Source organism: Megalops cyprinoides, chromosome 2 (genome assembly GCF_013368585.1).
Source record: "Megalops cyprinoides isolate fMegCyp1 chromosome 2, fMegCyp1.pri, whole genome shotgun sequence".
In the NCBI taxonomy this organism is placed as follows: domain Eukaryota; kingdom Metazoa; phylum Chordata; class Actinopteri; order Elopiformes; family Megalopidae; genus Megalops; species Megalops cyprinoides.
In genome coordinates, this window is record NC_050584.1 from 8,262,866 (window position 1) to 8,287,936 (window position 25,071).

Here is a 25,071-nt window from a genome sequence, read left to right on the forward strand (position 1 = left end):
CACTGTGCTTTACCAACGTACTTGCAGTACAGTCACAGCAGGAAATTGTAACAGGACAACAATTTCAATTTGTATTTCTTTAATAAACATATGCCAGCAAGAAAATTCATAGTACAAAAAGACATTGTTGTCGATCTCCTTCTTGAACTTGGGGTAAATGTCTTTTTTTACTTGCTTTGATTTATACAATGGTAATAGGCATAACAGCCTTTCATAATTCAATGCCTTTCAGTAAAGACTGATCTCAGTAAGTCTGCAGGCAATAAACTGTTGACAGTTATTTCAAAACAGTACTGAAAAGAAAAGATTTCCCCATAGAGGAATCCAGTCAACCAATCTCTCCTGGTATTAAAATGTGGTTGGTCCAAATCTATATCACATTCAAATTTCAATCTGTGCACAGGTAGCTCATATTTAATCACTTAACAGATTTTGACTACTTTGTTCAGTAGTGCAAAACCAGTTAATACTAATCCGCCCTTAGGCATTTAAGGAGGAAGCTAAAGTACAGATAACAATTACCTGGCGTAGTAAATGTACGCTCAGAAAAGGTCAGATTTTAATTTAAAAGACAGCAGTAGAATAGATTAAAAACAATATGAAATGGTAAGCGCAAGAAAGGCCCCCTGAATAACCCCCCTCTTCCCATGTTTGTTATATATCGTTCCCATACAGGGAAAAAAATGCTTCAGTCAACGTTTCTATAAGTATTACAAATCAAGTCTGTGTTTTCCCCCACAGTCAGGACCTGAGAGGGTTGAACTTGTACTGCGAGAGGGCTGAACTTGTACTGTCTCAAGTCTTCCGTTCTTAGTTTCCGCCACTCAATGCGCCACGTGCCACTCAGAAGGGAAGTCCTCGGCCCCTGAGAGCCGCAGCGTTCATATGTGGCATAAAGCCGGGGGGGAAGGGGGGCACACTAGGCTGGGAGGGGGAGCCCCAGCCTTGGCCGGGAGGGGGAGGCAGGGGTGGGGGGGCGCTGTCTTGTCGGTTCAAGCCGTGGTTGTAGACGTGGACGCTGGCGGGGTGGGGGGGCAGTCCCTCTACGGGGAGGGAGCTGTGATTGTACTCGAAGCGATGGTCCTTGTCGCCACTGAACACCAGGCCCCCGCCCCCGCCCCCCATGGCCCTGCCGTGTGAGAAGGGCTCCTGGTACCCGGGGGTGTGCGGCCGCGCCGAGGACGAGGAGGGGGGTGGGGCGGCGCCGCTGAACATCTCCCTCAGCGAGTGGGGCGGCAGCCCACCTCCGAGCATCCCGCCCAGGTAGCTCGCCCCAAAGCCCTCGCCAGGGTAACCTGTAGGGGGCAAAGGAGGGGGCAAAGGAGCGAAGCCACCGTCTCTGCTGTAGTCACTGCTATAGCTGGGCCCCTCGGGTTGAGGAGGGGGCGGGGGAGGTGGGTATTCAGGTTCGGGCGCCCCTCCTCCCTCGCCACCGACCCCATTGTTGCTTTTCGCCTCCGCCCCGCTGTTGGCATCAGGGGCCTGCCGGTAATCCAGGTCCTCACAGGGGGGTGGCGGCTCCGGGGGCTCCGGGGGTCTCTGGTCTGGGGGGAGGATGAGTGGCGGCTCTGGTGCACTGGGTGGCTGCCGGGGTGCAGAAACTCCACTGCTCTCAGACACTGCAGGAGGGACAGGACAGGAAGTCAGAGCCATATAGCTTACATGCAGTAAATTGGAGGAAAGGGAGCTCCACTTAAAATTTCAACCTATGAATCATCATAAAGATACTGACATGTGCAACCAAGTTTCCGTAAACCAAGCAAGACAAAGAGAACCACCGAGCACAGACGACGTGGCAAACGGACACAGCTTAAGGGGGTTCTACATTCACCTGGCGAGACAGGGCTGGGTTCCGGGGGCTGCTGCAGCTCGAGGGCCGCCTCCGGCCCTCCCGTCCCCGGAGGGGGGCCGGCTCCCTCTCCCCCCTCCCCGGATCCGGCCGCCTCCTTCCTCTGCGTCTGCTGGAGCTTGAGCAGCTGAGCCAGGAGCACGGTGAAGGTGCTGTGCGTAGCCGCGGAGGCCGCCTCCCCCTCCGGCTTATTGGGCGCGGGGAGGGGAGGGGTGCGGGGCGCCCCCCCTGCCTGCGGGGGCTGGGGAGGCCTGTGCAACTCCAGTGGTGGAGGGGGCTCGGGGGGCTTCTCCGCCTCTGCCAGGATGCTGGCGGGCAGGGAGACCTTGGTGAGCTGCTGCAGCGTCTCTGGGTTCACCTTGATGTTCATGACCTGGGCGAACTGCGCCATGGTGACGGAGCTCTTAGACTGGAGCAGGTTGAGCAGTACGGCCAGCTGCTCTTGAGTCAGCTGCGAGCCGGACGCCTTCGAGTCTACAGGGAAGCAAGGAAGGAAGGATCAACACCACTGACATCTGGACTGAAGGAAGTATTTCAATTTTTAGCCAATTTTTAGCTTATGGTAAGCTGTGCCTTAACAGATGGAGGAAAAAAAAAGGCTGTAACAAAGAGTTAAGTGCTTTGAGTAAATGCCAATTTGGAGCCTTGTTTCAGGGTTTAACTAAAACAGGTGAAGGATGCAGGTTGCTATCTGACGTGGAGAGTGCAGGAGAGAGCAGCATGCAAGCGATGAGCTGTGAGGTATGACTGACACAGCATGGTCATATCCAGAGTGAGAGTGAGACAGTGAGAGTGCGGGAGAGTGCGGGAGAGTGCGGGAGAGTGCGGGAGAGTGCGGGAGAGTGCGTTGCACCGGTGGGATGCACTGACCAAGTAGAGTGGAGGCTGCGCTGCCCGAGAGCTTGTGCTGGCCAGGGGCAGAGAGGCCCTGGGGGGTACTGTTCCGGCTGTCATCCAGCCCCGCATCTTTGCGGGGGGCCTTGGGCGCGGCTGTCTCCTCTGGCACCTGCTTCTGCCGCCGCCGCTTCTTGCTCCACAGCTCGTGACAGTCCTGCCACAGCGGGAGGCTGGGGACAGAGGAGGAGGGACAGGGGCAAAGGTGAGCACTCCTCCATTTGAGGGGCTTTAGTTCATGCTTTAGTTCACACTCAAGACTCAAGGGGCTTAGCACAACGGCCTAAATACATAAGTTGCCAGACATCAGTAGGGGAGAGGACATGACCAAAATACATTTACATTTGCTTATTTGGCAGACGCTTTTATTTTAAAATAAAGAACAAATAAGAATCACAATGCCCTATCTAGACAGGAATACATTCTATATGAGACAATTCTTGGAGGTGGATGCACACTCACCTTTGTGAAAACTACAATATAGGAATTAGGAGTGTGAAATGCAAACAGTATTATGTAAACATCCAATTAATGCAATAGAGATAAATGAAGGTTTTATGTGGGATATCGACATATAGTGCACTCTGCTTACAATATTACAGTAATGTTTGACCTTTTAACCTGACAAGCAACAGTGTTCTTGGAAACAGCGGAGAGATCATTTGTGGTGAACCTCATTAATACACGCAGAAGAGGCCCAGACTGAAACGTACTCTGGTGTTGGCATCTTGGCAGGGTCGACGTCCTTCAGGAAGTCGCTGTTGAGTGCCTGCTCGGCTGTGCAGCGCTTGCCGGGGTCCAGTGCCAGCATGTGGTCAAACAGGTCCAGGGCCATGGGTGGGATACTGACAGGGGGAGAGATCGAATGAGGCTTTAGACTGACCCACAGGACGAAAACGTTCAGCCCTGCCTGCATTTCACATATGAACGATGACTATCTGCGATGAGTACGCCGCTGCGGCACTGAGCGTGGAAGTCGAGTGCAAACCCACGTACAATGCAAACTCTTCCCGCAATCGCCGGCGATACTGTTTCTTTGGCTTCATGGTATTGAAGTATGGCAGCTTGATGACATCGGGCCACACAGCAGGACAGGGGCTGCCACAGATTCGGCTAGGGAAAGGGTTGGAAGAAACACAGGTCAGGAATACAGAAACGTATCTCTACCTACACCAGTTAGCCTGACAGACTGATATACACACTGGGTAGTCAGGAATGTGTTATTCAGGTTTTCAGTCACATTTTTCACTTCTGTCTATTGCAGTCTAAGATTTTAAAATTAGCACAATGTGCACAATATACAGCACACTGCGCCGTATGAACCACAGGATATATTGCCACTTCATTAGATTCACTGTGTAGGTCGCTCTGGATAAAAGTATCTGCTATATGGCAATAATGTAATGTAATGTAAATAATGGACAGCCTGAGATGTCACAGCTTACCTAATGAGCTCTAACTGGGCAAGCTCCTGGTTGGCCTGAAAGATAGGCTTCTTTGTGAACAGTTCTCCCAGAATGCACCTGTGTTGGAAAGATCAAACCGATGAGGAAGTCGTGACATAAAAATATAGGTACATATGCTAGACCTGTTTAGTTATTAGGAAAGGACCATAATAATAAACCTTTACATGGCTGAAATACGTTTGCCTCATTTCCTTCTCCCCATTTAATGTTTCTTGCTCCTGACCTCTGACACGCTCTTTGCTCAGACGGGTATTATATCACATTTTCGTATCTTCGGCGAATCACTTGTCGCATCACAGTGTTACCCCTTTAAGAGTTCTCTGAAGCTACTAAGTGAAATAAGTTTCCCTCTGGCTGTTCTACCGGGAGAGTCCATAGCAACAATGTTTCTCGGCGGCCTGCTGTAGGACACAAATGTTTCTCTCAACATTGGTTTTTTTTTAGTGCTTGTAATTTGATACCCCACAATTCAGGAACAGACTGGTGTAAATTCAACAATTCGTCTGGATACTTGACTCTCTCCCTGCGAAGGCTGCTTTTATTACCAGCGAGATCCAACTCATTACTTTTTGCAGACCTGTGTGTCGGTGTACGTTTGCTAACAACATATTGTTGTGTTTTTATTGTTGCTGTGTTGCATGTGGCATTTGCAAAGACTTTTTGTGCCGTTTGGGACTGGAATTGGATATGAATAGAATATGTTTCGTAAATTACGCTGCTAATACTTGTAGCTTAATTACTGGATATCTTTGCATTTTTAGGGACATTGACACATTTTGCGATGCACAATTTTTCCTTTGGTGCTGTGGTGTTTTGGCCTGGAAAAACAACAGCTTTCAGTTGTTCCTCTACAGTAAAAGGTATTGTTGCTGCTCTTGTAAAATTTCAATCACATTCAATGCCATAAATTTAAGTGCACCTTTTTCAATACAGTAAAGTGGTTATACAGTAATCATGGAGACCTCATTTTTCAGTTAATGAGTCTTAACTACTTACCCAGATCTTTATAAAATCTTTATTAAATCTTAAATAACTTTATTAATCAACAGCTGAGAAGCCTTTCAGGAATCTAATAAGATATGCCTAATTTAACACTTTTATAGTTTTTGGCAACACTCCATATTCATAGAGCTAGGACTACCTGCTTCCTAAACCTTCATTGCCTGGTAGACCATGCTAATGTTAGTGTTGTGCAATGTTAAAAAGCGACTGGAGATATGCATGCAAAGGCTTATTTTTGCCCCAGTACTCAGGCTTTTTTCTGACTGATAGTGTACCAATGTTTCCCACAGAATGAGCTTAGTTAAGGTGTTGACTGGGTGAGAAGGGATTAGAATTAATTAGTTAGTAATTAGTTAGGGAATTAAACCAAGGACAGGTGTTTAGCTGGACGTTGCAGGTATTTATCAGACCCATTGGGGACACCCATGTGCTCTGTCTTCCAGCCACATGTATTCATTGAATTCACCATCCAATTCTAGTCAAGGACAGCCACAGTAAGGATTTTTTTTTTCACCCAAGCAACACAACAACTGCCAATAACTGAACCAAAATGACTAGTCTTTCCAATTCTAATATTGTTAATCCTTTAAAAAGCTTGATAACCATTCCGCCCATTGGGCAACTTTGTGTTAATTCATGAGCGAAGGTAAACAACTGAATATTTCCATATGGGCACTTTCAAAAGAGGAAGACAGAAATGAAGAAAGGTCCAAGAAAGGGACACTCACCCACAGCTCCAAACATCTATGGCAGGTGTGTACCTCTCCTCCCCCAACAGTAGCTCTGGCGGCCGGTACCATAGAGTAATCACCTTATTAGTGTAGGGACGGCTGCAGGACACATAATAATCAATAAATCAGTCTGCCGGGCTGCAATAATCAATAATGACTAATCACTACCTATAAACAGGGGGGGGGGGCACAGGAACAAATGCCTCAAAAGATAAACTGAAGTTCCTTAAGGCAATGCAGCAGTATTTATAAACCCCTGAATGCGCCCTGTCCTTCATAACCCCACCATGTCCCACTCGGCTTTCTGGCAAAATTAACAGCTGCTTTTGCAACTACAAAGGTTTCACACAAAAGTGTGTTTCTCCCTTTATAATACAAAACAACTGTCCAGGCCAGATGCACGTACAAAGGCACCTACAGAGACAGAGTTAAAATCCTTGAGTGCTTAACATGTAACTGCTGGGGCCAGCTGAGGCCTACAGCGTGGATTGGAAGAGCAGGCAGGGGACGATTTATGGTGTCATCACAAACTACTCTGCCCTAATCCAAACAAATTCACTTCCTTTTTCTCTACCGCTGGCTGAAAAGCAGGCTGGCTCTGAGCCTCGGTCATCCATTTACATCTGACACTGCATACGACTGTACAGCCTCAGCAGACACCTGGATCGCTTCATACGAGCGATTTAACATCTTCCCGGAAATGTTACAACCACTAAAAAATGTTTGGCAAAAATCAAAACATGTCTATCAAACTGACAGGTGTTTTAAATATGAACCACTACACTAAAATACTTTTAGGGAAACCTATGTGTAATTATTGATATTGCTGTTACCTTTGATATAAACAGAAACAAAACAATCAACATGGACAGAGCTTAAATTTCTTTTACATGGTGGTGGTGGTGGTGGTGGTGGTGGGGGGGGGGGGCTTGTTCTAAGGGTTTCTAATGTCTAGGCTGGCTAGTTGTGGATTCAATTTCGGACAGTGGTATTCACAGTTTATATTTAGCTTATGTGCCCATCCTAAACAGTACTCATGATCGACTGGTAATCACCAGTTCACAAAGGAACCCACCTGATAAAACAAGTGACTGACATTCACTTCACCATCAGACTGCACAGTCACTGAGCAGGGCTCCAGTTTAATAGGCCAGTCATATTCACAAGGACAGCCGTATGTTATTAAATCTCTGTGAAACCGCCTAATATATAGCTGAAGGGTTGTCTGTTCTCTAACGCACTTTATCAAAATAGCAGGACAGAAACATCCTTATGATGAACAGCTCAATGAAGACTATTTTTGGGTGTCACTAATATAAAGAGACACAAGATGACAACACACAAGGAGACCTAGCACATACCTCTCCTCAGAGCTGTAGAGCCGAGCCAAGCCAAAATCTGCAAGCTTAATCTGCCCCCTAGTGACATTAAAAAAAAAAAACATGACTATGGTCAACTTTAGTAGCAGTTTCAGAGCACCTTTGTGTTTCCCGGTAAAGTCTTGGCTGCAGAAAATGCTCGATTACAATCATAGACATTGATAATTTTTTAAAATACATTTTACAACATTACCAATACTCTGTAACAAACTAAATATTTTACATTTTCAGACGCATTTAACAGAAGTATTACCAGTCCAAAAAAGTTTGCATATCGGTCAAGCCCTGAAGTGATGTCGAATTTATCTCTAAGTGAAGCCAACACATTTGGGATTTTTGTCACAGCCCACACAAGTCACACCTTTTGAAAGCTGGTAGTCTAGTTTTATTAATCAATGTCACCACTGTGTTGATGTCCCATATATTCAAAGTCATACCCACACCCTTCTCCCCAGCATGAATACATACTTGTTATTGAGTAGAATGTTGGAGCACTTGATATCCCTGTGCAGGAAGTTCTTCTTGTGGCAGTAGTCCAGGCCCTCCATCAGTTGCCGCATGAAGGACTTTATGTGGCTTTCATTGAAGTGAACAAGGCCAGACTCCAACAGTCCCATTAAGTCATGGTCCATGTACTCAAACACTAAGTAGAATGCACCTGAGGGAAAATGCCATGAAGATGAGCGAGAGCCACCACACCATTATAATCATAATCGCAGTGGTTGTCAGTTTGGCTATCAACTAAGACAGAGCCACTGCAACACTGAGGAGGTCTCACTATACTAGTGTCTCACTATACTAACCTCTTGTCTATGTATGGTATGATACAAATACAAGGATATTTGTGCCTATACTGTTCTAGAAATTTATTTGGTTCAGTGCACTGCACCAGACAGAAACCTAGCATTATATAGGAAGAAAAAATATTGAGGCCATGATTATGTGTAAACACTTAAAATACAACACACTAGTGGTACACTGGTATTAATGTGAGAAAACATGAATAAAATCCACAGCACATTGCCCCTTCTGTCTCTCCTTCCTTCTCGACTGACCTTGTGCCTTACTGGTACCAACTGCCTTGTTACTATGCTCATAATTATTAGAGTTAAGGGAGATGCAAAAAACACTTCCCAGGCGTAATCATCTCTCTCTGTGAATACATGTATATATGTGTTACCGAACTAGAATGAGTGTTACCCTTATCATTCCTGAAGTCAAGGGCATCCTCCTTGTCAGTGACAATCTCCTTCATATTGATGATGCTCTTGTGGTTGAGCTGCCTCAGGATCTTGATCTCACGAATGGCTGTGATGGGGAAGCCTTCCTTCTCATTGTCCAGCCTGACTTTTTTGAGGGCCACCATTTCAGCTGTAGAACAGGACATAAAAATCAAGCAGGTATTAAGTGGATTCCAGTTTCACCTAAAGCATACATACTCCTGTCTAAATCAAACCTGTACACAAACCTGCTTTTTCCCCCCTGGATTTTACATGGGCCAGGTGGTGGTACATTAGCCAGTGCAAAGAGCGCAACACAGACTCAGAAATTTACTAAAACAGAGGTGGATTTTCAGGCCTATCTAATATTAGGCTGAAAATTGCAACATTGCACACATCTGCTGAATAAATGTAAAAATCATATTTATACATTGTGCCAGCTACTATACACTAGGGCTGGGCGATATAGCCGTCGCGATATATCGAATAGCTATTTTTAGCGCAATAACAGCTATCCCAGGTATGTGGCGTTAGGTTTCTTCCTGTATTGTTTTCCCTTTAGTTATACCTGAAGCGGGAGCACACCTCCTAAGTTCAGTGAAATGCTTCCGGGGCAGGAAAATTGCACTTGTATCTATATGTTCATTAACTTACCTATAAGCTTTGAAAAACGCATAGCATATGTTTTCACTCTTTATCTTTGTAGCCATGTGTTTCTATCTACCACATGGAAGAAGCATAGTGCTGTTGCTGTGATATCAACATAGAATATTGTTGTATGTTGTTGTATTGTGAATATTGTAAATAGCCAGGAGTCCGGTTCGGGTAGTTGTAGGGGTGAGAAGCCTTTTCTTTTTCGCACTCTTTTCTCCTGTTTTTGCACTAGGACGTTAGGTAAGTCACTTGTATTTTCTTTTCTTTTTGTTCACATACAGGTCAGGTTAGTTAGTAGTATCCATGTTAGATTGTTTTGTTTGTTGTTTTGGCCATGCTCACCCCGACGCTCACACTGCCGCACTTGTGTAAATAAATCACTTGTGCCTAACTGTATTCTTTGGGGCACGGGTCATCCTTGGGAGTGGGGAAAGTGGGAATCCCTTTCTGTTATGCCCAGTGTCCCCTAGGCTGGGGCGTAACAGGCGTTTTTTCCCCCGGAAGCATTTCACATGGCCTCAGAAAACTGGAGGTGTGCTCCCGTCTTTGAGAATAATTATGTATCTTTGAACATCAGAAGTGTTATATTACAATAATATATACATGAGATGAGATGGGGTATTGATAACCACAAACGATAATAAATGGAAAAAATGTAAATAAACACATTTTGAAAACAAAATACATTTAAATTCAGTTCCATGACACGCCTGTTCATGCATGTTCATTACACCTGGTCCAGCAGGTGTCTGTGGTATCTGTAACCAAAAGTAATGCCAATATGCATCTTAACACGCTAAATGAAGCTGTGATGGAGATGAACACACCCATACAAGACACAGTCTGTGAGGCACTCATCGTTTAAAACATAAGCACACACAAATATATGACAATAATTACCAAAATGAATAATACGAGTGTTACATTTACTGTTTTGTACAGTGGAACAAAAAGTTTTCATTTTCTTTAAAATGCATGTGCGCCCTCCATCTAGCCATACAGTAGGTGGTAGAGGTCCTCACCAGTGTCTTTGTCCTTAGCCTTGTACACTTGTCCATAGGTGCCCTCGCCTGTGATCCCAATGATCTCGAACTTATCCACACAGCGCTTCCCCCAGTCGATCTCGGTCTCTTTGATTTCTCCGAACCGAGGGCCGCATATCCTGAGCGTGAAAAGGAGAGGATCTAAACGGTTGGAAAAGACTGCAGGACAGAACAACAGTACGCAGAGAGTGTGACTGACATACAGAGAGAGAGAGAGAGAGAGAGAGAGGGAGAGAGGGAGAGAGGGAGGGAGGGAGGGAGAGAGAGAGAGAGAGAGAGAGAGAGAGAGAGAGGGAGAGAGGGAGAGAGAGAGAGAGGGAGGGAGAGGGAGGGAGAGGGAGAGAGGGAGAGAGGGAGAGAGGGAGAGAGGGAGAGAGGGAGAGCGAGAGAGAGAGAGGGAGAGAGGGAGAGGGGGAGAGGGGGAGAGAGGGAGAGAGGGAGAGGGGGAGGGAGAGAGGGAGAGAGAGAGAGAGAGAGAGAGAGAGAGAGAGAGAGAGAGAGAGAGAGAAAGTGAAACACTGAAGGGCAGCTTAGGGCGTACTTGGGCCTGCGGCGGGCAGCGGTTGCCTTCTTATTGTTGGGAGGGCTCTGGGGTGAGCCGAGATCCCCTCCTGGCAGCTCTGGGGGCAGGGGCAGGTCGGTGAGGAGGTGGCGAGACTTGCGGTCTGGCTTCTTCTTCCCAGAGTGGGACGGCAAGCAGTCCTTTAAGCTGCACCCCCACAGAGAGGGAGGGGGGAGAAAGAGAGGACACACCCAGTTTTAATGACCTGAGGGACAAAGCGAAGGGACTGTCCGTTATGCTAAGTGGTGGTCAAGTAGCGTTTTCAGTTTTCCTTTATGCAAATTTTTTTTTACTTTCACCAAATGCCTTTTGAGTTTTGCTAACTATATGATAGAAGAAAGTCATCTGAAACAAACAGATGAAACACTGGCACCAATTTTTTTTTTTCACTTTAACAGAAAGAAAATGATAAGGACGTGAAAAATAGTCTGCATGCTGCATCCAGGAAGGTTAAAAAATAAACAATGAATTATGCAATATCTATGTAGTGATGAAAAGCAGTAAGGAGAACAAAATAATTCTCCAAATCACACAAAGATACAGTTAACTAAAAAGGGAATTAAACATATAATGTTCTGTAATGATTCCAAGATTCATTCCAGAGGCACTTTCTCTCAAGAGGAAGCTCGTTCTTTCAGTTTCAGCTCTGGTGCTTCACCAATTGAGACTTTTACACTGAAATACCTCCACTTTCAAGATGAGTAATTCCACGCTGTACTAATTCAGAAAGCCGACAAGGGAAAAAGAAACAATCATTTATGCCAATAATGATCTTAACCAGCTCATCATACAAAAAATTGGTGGCACAATGTGCTACTCCGCCTGACTATTCTTTTGCAGTAACTGAAGAGACTCAAATGCTGAAGAAACCAGGTGAAGTCACAGAATTCCATAAATTAGTATCAGATTATGTACACTTGCCGTGCTGAGAAGTTAGAGTCCCACCGTACAGTAAGTAGCCCAAATTCCTGTACATTTACACTATGCCTGCATAGTAACTATTGTGTAAGAACACATTATGGTTCCTTTGCACAAGCCACATGCATGTTTAAGAATGGTAAGTGCTGGGTGTTTGTACACAGAAGTTAAGTTGTACCTACATCGACACAGTAAATGCACAGGTGTTAAGATCATTTTATGTAAGGTGGTACACAGGTTACCACATCTTCAAACTGAAAAGATCTGTCTGTCTTATTCCATTCTGTTTTAGATTCTCTTTCGATGTTTCCGCGAATGCCCTGGGCTCTGGCCAACTCACCTCTCTGCCCCATCCAGGTGATCCAGGAGGGTGGGGGGCAAGGGCAAAGAGCCCAGAGTCGAGACAGTCGGCTCAATGGAGCGCTCCTTGTCCTTGCCCTGAGCAGGTGCAGGGGGCTTCTTCTTGTCCCGGGGCTGCTGAACGATAATTTCATCCTTCCCCCTGCCGTCTTTACTGGGCTGGGGGGGCGGAGCCGTCTTCTTGGAGGACGAATCGGAAGGGGACTGGGGCCGGCTGGACGCGGGGGTCTTGGGCCCCTTCTCGGGGGGCGGGGAAGGGGGCCGCGCCTTCTTGGCGCCGGGGTTGGGGCTGGAACCGGGCTGCGCCGCGCCGCTGCTGGTGGACGAGCCCTTCGTGGGCGTGGAGGCGTTGCTGGAGCTCTTGGCCCGCGCTGCGGCCTCGGCCGCCTTGGCCCTCTTCTGCTTGCTGAGCTCGGCCGCCAGGCTGCTCTTGAGCGTGAGGGTGCTGGGGGACAGGCTGGAGGGCCGGCTGCGCGAGCGGGAATGGCGGGAGGACGGGTACGGGCTGCGGCTGCGGGACTTTCCCCGTCTGTGGAACGGGGGGGGGGAGGGGAGAGGAGGTGTTACGCTACACTGCGCTCCGCGCCACATATACAGCACAAACCACCAAAACAGACCGGTGACAGGACAGCTACACTTTCAATGCAAAATGAACAGGAACAGAAGGACAGAACAGAAAAACTCACAAGGAATCACAGCAAAGATCAAGATTCTGACATATCATCCTTTGATCAAATCTAGGCTAACAAGCACATCAACAAACTGTAGTGACAACAACATGGTATGACAAGATAGCATTCCCAGCTCATTTAATAGTTTGTGATAGTTTGCTAAATTAATTAAGCTTCCAGTTCTGGGGCCACCATCAGGCAGTCATATTTGTTTTAGCAACCCTAGCATAATCACGAGGCAAAACATTCTCTGTTACTTCATCCAATCACTCTTGGCATCTGAAGCCTTTTTGTTTTTATTACTGTATACAACCAGCTAGTCAACTTGCTGGCAAGCCAAGGAGGTGATTTTTGTAAATAACATTGAAATGTGCTATATTGTAGCAAGCTTACGCCCTGCTATAAGTAGTCACTTCCTTTAATTGTAACCAATTACTTAATTGTTACTATCAAGTTAACTTTTGCAACCAACAGGACAGACAACCATAAAATGAAGAAAAACTAGTGGGGCAAAAGGAGTGCACCAAGCTATCCTCACGATACATAAACTACTCAAAATATTTAGTATGTGTGTGGACACATGCTTATGGGTGCTGTTGGTAGCGACAGGACACCTTCTATGACTTTGTGGGCACACTGTACAAGGCATCAAGCTAGCCAATTTGATACCGATATTAGCACACCGACATTGCTAGACTCAATAGACAGCTGGCACAGTGCCTGACACTGCTGACGTGCACCACCTGGTGATGACAACGACATCAAGGTAGCGAATTATCAAGAAAGATGGACTTGGTTTCCTTGCTTTAAGAGAAGGGAGAGAATAATTTTTTGAGGATTTGGATCATTTTCTTTTCAAGGACAATGTGAAGTCTGACCACTTTCCAGGACAATATTTTCAAGTATTTCCAATGACCAGATTCAAGAGATAAAGTGATACACAATAATGACAATAGTGGCACTGTAGAGCTATTAATTGAAAGCACCATATTTGACATTAATGATCAGTTCTACAAGCATAAGCTATAAAGCAAAATTGGGCCTAAGTGACTTTTGCCCACATCCTTGCTATGGTATTCTGCTGCCCACAAACCTGGATCGAACATTACTTTGCAGTTTTGGGAACAAGACTCAATAACATCTCCTATATTTTTTAGCGTCCAGGTTACAGGTCCCATAAACAGACTTATTTAGCATTTTGTCTCAAGGAAATTAAAAACATGACAGCATAACTCAATGTATCACAATGGTGAAGTATTGAAAACTGAAACCAAACACCTGCCCTAAATCAGTGAGGACACAGCAAATGGTTAAGTGTCAAACTCACTTTCTGTTGGAAATCAATTTAAAGACAAAATCACAGAAGAACTAAAATTCACGTCTTTACAGTAATTGGTCAAGAGAATGGCTGGACAGTTAACTAGCAAACACCTCCCCCCAACCAACCAACAACAAAAATCTGTCTAGACAACAATCATACATTTTAAATTCCACATAATGTGTAATAGGTGAGTAATAGTGTGTAATAGTAAAGAATGCTGAGGTAAATATTATGTTATGATTTTGTCCACCCAATGCCTTTCATTACTGCTTACCCGATCATAAATTTTTTGTCCGCCCAATTTAATTTCCAAGAACGCAAAAAACAGTAATAGTAACACACGTTTCCTCAACAAAGCAGCATTTCATTTCAGCTTGATTTTTAAAATACACTTCACATATCTAGTTTCAGTGGGGCTGTGTTTTGGGGCCACTGTTTTCCCCTTAGATTATGACAAGTTCAGGTGAAAATAACTAGGTTGCACAAAGCCAAAATAACTCTCGCTTCAGCCAGACACCCTCAACAGCAAAACGTGTCACACAATAACCATCGCCCTGCAAAAAAAAAAAAAAAATCCACCACAACCATATGCGACCCACTCCAATGGCAGATGTTAGTGTGTCCGTGCGTTCGCGCTACGCCCCATCTTTCACTGCCAAAGGCAAGGGCAGCTCACAGGAGTTCGCGCAGCAAACTAATGCTGCACATTCTGCTCGCCCCCTTTACAGTCCAGCTAACATTAGCTACCAAAAATTTCAGATGACAAGATTATTGCATTGATTTTTTTTTTCTTGTGTTTACGTTGTCGATCTGTTTTTAAAAGCACCCCTTGTGACCCCACATGTCCTGTAGTTGGAAGCATACCCCTGTAGCTAACTAGCACTTGGCTAACTACAAACTGCCGGCAATTCATTCAAACCAGACTGCCAGCTAGCGTGGCCTTGTGGTTCTTCGCTAGCAGCACATCTGAGCTAAACTACAAGGCCTAGGCATCAACCAGCCTCTTCCAGCTTAGGTTGAACTACATTTAATGTCGACACTTGTCATGTATTCATCCAAACTTTTGACAAACCTACCCTGCATTTAACAAGCAGTAAGATGCATGAGATAGCTAACCGCGGCTAACCAGAGAGCTTAAAACTCGTGCACAACGTGTAGCTATGACAGCTAACTTGGCTAGCTAGCTAGCTAGCTTACTGTAAAGCAACTTGACCTGCGACAGCGATCGAGCCGAGTAGCTATTTTACCTTAGTTCTGGACTCCGGCTGAAAGACTTTCTGTACGGACTTCTAGAACGCCTTCGAGTAGCGTAGGGACTGGAAGTAATTTCTCCTTGCTCGTAAGGGCTGTGTCGGCCGTAACTTGGGGACCTGCGTCTGTATGGACTCGTGGGAGACCTCTGTCTTTTGTTACTCGAGTACGAGCCAGGCGACTTCGAGCTACTATATGCGCCGTAAAACTCCACATCTCGGCCGTAGTAAGCTGGGCTCGGTGAGCGTCTCTTGTTCCCGTAACTAGGGCTTCTTCGGGATACGGACTGGTTGTAACCAGTGCCAGGGGACTGATACCCATAGCCCTGCGAGTAAGAAGCCCCATATGGACTTTCTTCCTTGAGTCCAGGACTTCTTCTGTAGGCCCTGAGATCATCACGGTCATCTCTGTAAGCTTTTGGGGTATCCCTATATGCCGATGGTGGTTCTTTTTCCAACCTTGCTCTGCTTTTGTGCTGCTTATAATCCTTTTTATCTTGCGACATCACAGGTAGAGTTGTCTTCTTGCCGTTGCTGTCGCTGCTCCGCGTGCCTTCCCTGCTGTGTTTCTGACCACTGCTGCCACTCTGTGACTTGGAAGAAGGGTCTCTCTCCCGGCTGTGATGGTCCTTTCTTTTGTGCTCCTTTTCATGTTTGTTCCTCTCGGCAGATCGTCTGCTTTTTCCATCTCTCCTGGGGTGGGAAGAGTGACGCTCTTTTCTCGACCTCCTCCCCGGTGATCCAGGGCCGCTGCCGTCCAGGAACCCCGTTTCGCTCAGGTGTTGCAGCAGAAGTCTTTGGGCGTGCGGGTCGGGTTTTGGAGAAGGGCTCCCAGAGAAGCGCTCGGACTGGGAGCTCACGTCGTCGTACTCCACTAAAGTCCTAAGTTCACCATCTCTTTCGAATACGCTCCTCCGTTCACAGTTGAGTTCCTCTGGTATATTCTGCTGTTGTCTTTCCCTGGGGTGCTTGTGTTTCTTACGCCGCGAGGACGACGACGACGACGACGATCGTCTCCTTTCCTGGTATTTCTCACCCTGAGTGGATGCACTGCTGCCAGGCTTACTTCTCTCCGGTCTTGCATTTCTCTGCTCAGAAGGGCTCCTTCCCCGACCCTCTTGAACCACCTCTGGGTTCGGCATTTATTCATCAGTCGGATGTACAGTTTATTTTTAATCAATTAGCTAGCTAGGTATATGGTTTGAATAGCGTTTGTACTCCAAGGCAAACAACGCAAAACTACATTGAAACTAACGTTTAACTCCGGGAGCTAGCTAGCTAGCTAGCGACTTAGCAGACCTGTAACATTAGACTATACCGACTGATGATCCATCATATTCACAGTAGACTAATAGCAAGCCAGCTAAATGGAATCCAACCGTCCAACTTTCATTGAAAATACATGATGAAATGGAAGTTTTAAAATGTCATCGGCTTGCTGGATGACTACCTTACAGTCATGGTGCGGGTATTTCAAAAAAGATTAGCTAGCTAGCTAGCCGAAGGTACTTGTAAATCAACGGTCTTTAAAATGCATTCTATTATACCAGCTAGCTAGCAAGCTAGTCTCGAAGTCCTTTTTACAAAAATATTATTTTCTTTCCAGCACCAGGGGAAAAGGAACTATCCTCTCTCCTAGTTCATAAAGTTCTTGATTCCTGCCATCCCATTCTAGTAATAAGGAAGTAGCTAGCTGACTAGCTTTCTCGCCGGAGTTCACTGTAACTTTACTTCGGCAGATTCACTAAAACGTACGTAGCTTTTAAATATCCATACTCGACTCGGTTTAGTGTAGCAAGCGTATTGTCAAAATTATTTTATTAGTTGCACAACGCTACGTAACTCGCTACATTATTCTGAGTTCCTTTTGTAGCTAACTGAAAATGAAAAACATATCTAGCACCATGCTAACGTTACAAATTGAGCCGCTGGTTGGTTACAAATGGCACTGCCTGCGATTCTTCTCATACGTCACTAGCAAAGGAAACCCCTGACACCGGTTAACAAGTTCCTCCCCCAAGAAGGAAAGAAAACAGTTATCCAGCAGTATTTTTAAAGATAACTGAAAAAGAAACCAGTGTTTGAGGCCCGAATCCCTTTTTATTTCGGCTACCGGTAGTCCGCCAAATTATCTGTATCAGCGACCACAATTCTGGCCACAAAGTTGTCGGAGGATTAAATTCAGCAGACACACTCGATCGAATGAGTACCGCGACATGGCCGCTTCCCTTCTACATTGTCTAAATGGGGAACATCCGGGTTGCTTGGCAAATCGCTTCCTTACGCCCTATCCCCTCAAGCAAGTGCATACTACCTCGCGTCATGTGTTTAGCACGGCGAGCTGTAGAGCGAAGAGCGCGGCTCTGCACCAATGACGTCTAAATAGCTGGACTGGTGTAGGGAGTTTTGCGAGCGTGCTTGAGCTATTTTCCGGTTTAAATTGGACGAAATATGGAGGCCTAAGGCAGACGGGGCTTTCACCATATCGAGGACTCATGTCTTGAAGTTGGAAAAAATGTAAATTTGTTCACTTGTAAAATGTAAAAGTTTGTTTAAGACTGCCACCTGAACACGCTTTGAGGCTGCACACTTAAATGGCAAAATACTGACTTGATACTCACACTCCGACTCTTGGCAGCAACTCACTTCTGGCTTTCTTGAACAGGGGAAATTGAACTAGATGAAACTTGCCAAGTAGAAATAGAGAAACTAGTGTGCACAATAAAGTGTAAGGTAAGGAACAATGTGATAATAGCTGTTTTGAGATTTAGCGCCCCTTTAATGCATAGCATGAAAGCAGAACAGAACATTCGATGTTATTTTACATGCCGGGAGTCTCCAGAAATTGCCAATGTGCGTCAGGATCCATTCTGTTGGAGAGGGCTGGGTAGGGTGGGACTGGCTGGAGCACAATAGCTCGGGCCCTCTCATGTATTTTCTACTGAACACTCCTCAGTGGAACCAGTTTTGTGTTGAGTGCTAGTAAATGCTCGTTCTCCCCTTATTAATCTCGTAATAAAACACCACAATGTAAAGGATGCAGAAATATTTTGTTTCATTTAAAACATTTATCAAAATAAAATTCCAAAAATCCAGATAATAAAATATTGCTAGAAAACATTAAGGATCATTAAAAAACACATGTCACGATGCTACAACCAGTTATGCATGATAATGCATGGAATTATTTTCACTTATGGCAGACTGGGCATAAGTGACAGTTTTCTCCAAATGGGGTACAATGTTTTCTGACATTTAAAAGTTGCTGAGATGTCTATACTGGCAAACCCATATGAAATATTTAAACTTCACAGAATAAAATAAAGCAATAAAGAGCAAAAATAAGTTTTATGTGAAGGGGTGCAGGTGCACCTTTTCTAGCACAAGAACAATGCACTGCATCATATGGCATAAGGCCTTTTTGAACTTCAAGCCTATCCACTATGCTAACAGTAAATACTGCTTCCTGTTCTTACCACTTGTATGTCAAACTACATTAAAATATTCACATAAATGTAGACCAATGGGTTAGATATTGGTATACATTTTTAAAAGTGAAAAATTCGTTAAATAACCTTGACAGCTAATTTCTTCACTAAAATTCACTTTCAGGTTTTGTCATTAACACCTTTGAAATGAACATTGCAATGAGCTATACTTTCAAGATTAAAAAATATAATGTCCAAAAAAAGGGAAAAAAAAAACAATGTAGCCAGAGATGATACCATAGCGCAGCCATGAGAGAGGATGGGGGAAAAAATCAACTAAAATCTGTCTAGGGCTGTATCAATGCAAAGAATATCAGAGTAACATCCAGCAAAGTAAAGAACAAAAGTTGTGCTTCCACTAGAGACAAATGCAAAAGAAATTTTAGAGGAAAATCTTCAAACTCGGAACTTCTTCCCTGAAGACCCATGATATATCAGAGAAGTTTGCAAGGTCTACACACACCCACATAAATAGTTTTAGAATTTTCAGCCACAAAGCAAAGGGAACACATGTATCTTGAAACAAAAAGACAGACAAAAACATCTACAAAATAGGAGAATACATCAACGCCTTCCCCAAAATGAAATATCAACACTGAAACAGCACCTGTCATAATCTAACAGAAAATGAAAAGTGTAAGCACAAATACAAGCTTTACGTCCCTCAGTTTACAAAATCGGTGGCAAGAGAACGTAACGAAAAATACAAAGCACAAGTGCTACAGATGTCCTGATTTATGGTTGTCTCATTTGACCTGAAATAGGTTTTGATGAACCTCTGGAGTAATTTCAGCAGTTTGTACTGCCCACACTTAATACATTCTGTCTATGAACTGGGGTAAATCCACCCAATGATGTATGAGGGAGAGGGGGATGCAGATATCAGCACCTGTACTTTTAACAGCCTGTCTTTAGCACAATGCCCTGCAATACATAAGTTACCGTTTTCAGTGACTATAAATATCTTATAAATCTGGACATAACCAGAAGGAACATGTCAGCAACCATGCAGCAGTGGAAACAACCAGAGAGAAATTGCCAATATGTTCTCCAAATGGGTTTTACACTCTTATTAGAGATGACAAGGCACAGACTACACTATGTACACAGGTGCAGTCATGACCTCTGGACCATGACCAGGACCTCTTGGATTTTAAAATTTCTGCAAACAACAAACTAAAGAGGAGTATGAGGACAAGAATACAAATTCTGTTATTTGGCAGACTACAGTATTATGATAATGAATCAAACACCTTTTTTCTCCTAAATACAGTGTACATGACCTGTCCACAACTGCACATGCCTCATGGTACCACCACCATATTGGGATCAGTGCAGAGGGAGAAAAAGAGGGATTCACTTTGTCTGAACAAAAAGCAGCACACTACAGCTTTTAGCATTCTTTGATAAACAGGAAGGCTTCGCTCAAGTAATATGGTGTGTAATTGAGAAAGATCGACCTTAGTTGAATTCCACAGTTGTAATGCATTATTTTACTTCGTTGCTTACTAACCAAACCCCAAAAGTATGTAATGAATTCTTTTGGTGAAAAGGTATGATGCAATGCATTGATGTGGGGAAATGAAAGTGAATCTACTGAAAATGAAATCACAATAAATTACTTGTGTTGTTTAGGTTTCTGCAGTTTGTAAAAAAAAAGGCACATCTCTGTTATGTATTTTTTTAATATTCACTTGTTTCTGACATACAGCTAATGAATAATGATAGTGTATAATCAAAGTTGCCGGTGCCAATAAGACATGAGTGCCTTTTTAAACCACATTTCAGATGGTTTCCATGTGTTTTTGAAAATTTACACTTCAACAACATACTGTTGTTCAACTATTGCAATTAGAAAAGTGTTTAAACTACGTTAAAAGAAAGCATAACAAACTATTACATGAATATGTCAGTTATGCCCCTCTGGTTCTCAACCCTGACAATTTGTGTCGTATGCTTAAAACCTGGGGTTCAAGACAGCAAAAATATGTCATGCAGTGAGATCTAGATGTTACATACCTGTTCAATTATTCATTTTGACTGAGCAATCCACAACTTCAGTACTCAAAATGTCTTGCCTTACACCAGATACGCAAGACAAATACCAGGATGATACAATGCCAATTATTCTGAAATTAAGGCAGTAAATTATTTACTGAGTTTTTTTATGATTTTCCAACTAAGTGTAGTGAAAATGGTATCACTGACAAGTATATTGTAGACTTTAGGTTTCTGATATAATGATAATGTTAAGCTACTGCACTCTCCCATCTTGCAATTATGTAACTTATAACTGTAATATGTATAAATAATGCTGTATTACACAGTATTGCACTAAAAAATTACCCTTGTATGTAGTACCTAATTCTGGAAGAATCTGGAACACTATATCAGGGCAATACAACTAAACACCCCAAATTATGAAACACTCTTGTAGAAGCAATGGCTCTGTGCATTTGCACCCGAGTAAAAAGTTCCTTTACCCCTACTTTTTCCAGTTGTAACCACTAATCAATCACATACATTTCTTTTATTAATTATACATTTCATTGTATAAATTTACAAAATGAAAAAGGCAGATGAGAAATGTTTAATAAAATGGCATTCATTTCTTTATTTCCATTTTAGTTCTTTGTCATTCTCTCAAATGGCTCAACATACAGCAGTTAAAAGTTGTGGGTTGAAGGGGCATCAGCTCTGGCCAGGCAATGGTGATATCATTACAGCGTCACTGCACCTTTGTACCCATCAGACTAGAACAGTATGTCACACTATTGGTGGTTTCACTGAGGATCCCTTGTTGTACTAGGCTTGTTACAAAAACCAGAAAAAATGTAAGGCTACAAAAAGAAGCACACATCAACATTTGAGAGAGAGGGAGGGAGAGGAACCACTGTTAAGAGGGATACACTGGAAGGCATCAGACTAAACTGAAATTCAACAGTTTTACAATGAACAGGGAAAATACTAACAATGTAGATTCAGCTTCGGAAACATGACCATGTTGAGGTTTTTTTTTTTTTTTGGACTTGGTGTTGAGTTTCTTTTTTTCCCCGGTTTCTGTTGAAACACCCCACCTTGAAGCAATCTGCATGACATGGGAAAGCTGAGCCAGGGTCCATGAACCAAGTTTGTCCCATGATGTAGGTTATGATTGAGCTGAAGCAGTCCAAACTGACAATTGGACAAAAAAATCATTTAAAGTCAAAAAGAAAGTCAATCTTGGATTTTTGCCCTTGAAACTGAGCAGTTTCAAGACACCTCCCATCTTCCTTACTTGGAAAAACATGCCATGAGATTCAGTGAGGAACACAAAAATAAGTCCACACGCCATTGCATTTTAACTCCAAAGCAGGAGCTTTCTTTAGTTTTCCCTTATAAAAAATCTTTACAAGGTGCATCCTAGTCAAAGCCTCTCTTTGTACAGATGTAATAGGCCTTTCCCACCCACAGCACAGTCACTGATTGGCTCGAGTCAGTAATCCAAAGCAAGAGCAGCACCATGGAATTATGGTATAGTTAGTATAGCAGTGAACTAGGCAATTCACAGTCCAGTAAATCTGCTACATATACCCACTTCACACCCAGCCTTCAGAGTAGAAATAGATGTCTGTGCATTGATACCAGGATGACCTTTGGTTTGACATGTGTGGAATTACAGTACAGCATGTTTTTTTTTTTAATTTTTTTTTACTTCAGCACAAAGATGTCTCAGCTTGTTGAGTGTCAGCTGACCCCCAAGAGTAAAGGAAGGCCCTGCTGCCACCAACCTATCAAAGCCACTGTGAGCCTAGCTCAGCTGCACAGGTATCACTGATCAGGCCACAGACATACACATCAACACACATCAGAGAAGGGAAATTGAGTGGTTAGCCCTTTGCATCAGTCAACTCACCCCTTTAGGACGTTATACTTCTCTTATGTCTTTTTATATGAACGCAGATCAGCTCTTACAGATACTGTTTCAGTTATGTATGGTTAATTTTTGATGAAAGGAGCACAATTTCTACCATCAGTTAAAAGTTTTGTTGACCTTAATGTGTTCAAAGCAGAATTTAAATGCCCGTTAAGCAAAATAAATAAATAAATGAATAGCAGTCCATTTTTATTTTTAAGGTGGAAAATGTGCTTGTGGAGGGCTGATATAAGGAAACTTCTTTTAACGTTTAAAGTGCTTTTTGTTAAAAGCAGAATCCAATTGTCTGGCAATCCAATTATATCTTTCATCAAGAATCAAATTCACAGATAACTGTATTCTCAGTAATAGCATATCAAAAGAATGCACTTACTAAACCACGGCTCATGGAATCTTCAGAGCATCATATACTGTAGATCATTGCCATGGATTTAAAACAATTCTGTCAAATTCGAAGGAAAATGGAGACCCGCTGCTGCAACAGCTTTGTTTTGCAAATATTAGCCTCCGCTAAAAGTCCTTCAGACTCAGTCAATTTCACAGCGTAGTGTTGGTTATAAAGTGACAAAGGAAAGGAAAAGGTAAGGTTACATTAAAAGATAATTAGTGATACAATATTAAAGGGGATTATCTTCATAAAGTAGAAAAATACACATTCAACAAACATTCTTTAAACAAGTTAGAAACAGACTCAAAACAAATGCTGCACCACAGACAAACACTTTCCTAACAAATCGCTTTTTTCCCCTAAAGTGTGGCCTCTGTCAGGGAAAAAAAAATATATATATATATATGTATGTACTTGAGATGCTTGCAGCCTCCAAGTTCAAAGTCCTTCCCAGTTCCCACAAGGTTTCTTTTGCTAAACGTTTGGGAGCATTTAAGGATGTGCTTTTGGGAAATGGCCACTTCTGTATGGCAAAAAAAAAAAAAACAGACCAATGGTGGAACAGGTGAGGTATTAGTCCGGTGAGGTCAGTCCTAATGGCACACCACTGGAAATTTCACACAATGACTTACTATAGAAAAAAATATGTGTATGCTGAAAAAGACATGGTCAATCATGCTTTTTTCAGGCACACAGTATTAGTTTGATTATGAAAGGCTAGAGACCCGATAAACATATATACTACACTATGGTGGTAGCACTGCAAGGCTGTTTGCACACTTACCGGGAGCTTTGCACTGGTATCAAAGTGCTAGCCATTCTTTCACATAGCACATTCATCCAACAAAGTAATTTTTAAGGATGGTGTGCCTTTACATCATCTCTAAATTAAGGCATGGTAAGGTGTTTTACAGATGTGTTACTTGTTAAGCTCCTCGATGAAGTTTCTGTTCACAATAGGTAACCTACCATATGTAGAAAAGTGAAATGTAACAATAACATTTGCAGTACTATACAATGGCAATGTCCCTTACACAGAATCATTGCGTTGCATATTTAGACTGCTGGGCGCAGTGGTGTGGTGAGATAAGAGGACTTGTGTGTTTATTCACATTCATAATAAAGGTCATGTCAGTCTATTGAAAGAATGTGTCTTGCTGTAAAGCTTGAAATCTAGGCAACGTAACTTTTTAAACATTAAACCTATTTTTGTTTGATACCAACAGTCCTGCACAGCAGTACATGGAAATTCTTCAAAAATCGTTTCTGTTATGTTAGCAACTGCTGTGATCATGCCTACTCTATCGGTGATTAAAAAAAATCACTGATACAAACAGACGTAGTAAACCAGACTTACTTGCCTTAACTCCTTAAAAGAGAACATAAAAAAAAACTAGTTTTACTGTCCTGACTCATTCTTCTGCCCATTTTCTTCTGTCAGCTTCCCCAAGCCCCGTCCCTGTCCTTACCAGCAAGGCATTTAAAAGAGGGTGTGGTGTTAAACCAAGCTAATGGGCCTGCAACAGCACCTGTTACCCTACAAAAGACAAATGTTTTCGTTGATGTAATGGATTCCAGTGATCTGCATGGCCGCTGGACAAATGTCCAAAATGCAGCTGCACTAACGTTACATGAAACACCTCTGCTGAGGTGTTTCCCTGTGTTTTGTCTCTAGCTCCATTTTCTAAGCTTCTTCCAGCTTCCAGTGTGACATTTGGATTTGTAGGATTTACAGTGACCACTGAATGTGAAGGGACCTTTGACCTCAAACTGAAAGTTAGACTCCAGCTAGCCAACAAACAAATGCAATCCTACTATATCTTCAGAAATGTGAAACACTGCCACAGCTTCCATGAATCAAATAAATATTGCATCTTGGGTAAAAAGAAAAGCCAGTTATGATAAAAATGGTACTGTGTTTTCTCTGACCAAAAAATCACTCACATCTAGATCACTCAC

At 43.4% G+C, this 25,071-nt stretch overlaps 1 protein-coding gene across 1 annotated transcript; it reads right to left on the reverse strand.

Annotated features, from left to right (window-relative positions):
* Nucleotides 1–367: 367 nt before the first annotated feature.
* Nucleotides 368–17,538, reverse strand: cdk13 (cyclin-dependent kinase 13). Its single transcript, XM_036521152.1, has 14 exons — nucleotides 15,318–17,538; nucleotides 12,059–12,607; nucleotides 10,780–10,947; nucleotides 10,218–10,357; nucleotides 8,522–8,692; nucleotides 7,790–7,979; nucleotides 7,304–7,360; nucleotides 5,940–6,041; nucleotides 4,189–4,266; nucleotides 3,740–3,856; nucleotides 3,457–3,588; nucleotides 2,720–2,916; nucleotides 1,832–2,323; nucleotides 368–1,619 (listed from the first exon to the last, which is right to left on the reverse strand). The coding sequence occupies exons 1-14, from the start codon at nucleotides 16,460–16,462 to the stop codon at nucleotides 844–846; spliced, it is 4,314 nt and encodes a 1,437-aa protein (XP_036377045.1). The 5' UTR covers nucleotides 16,463–17,538; the 3' UTR covers nucleotides 368–843.
* Between the last annotated feature and the right edge of the window lie 7,533 nt (nucleotides 17,539–25,071).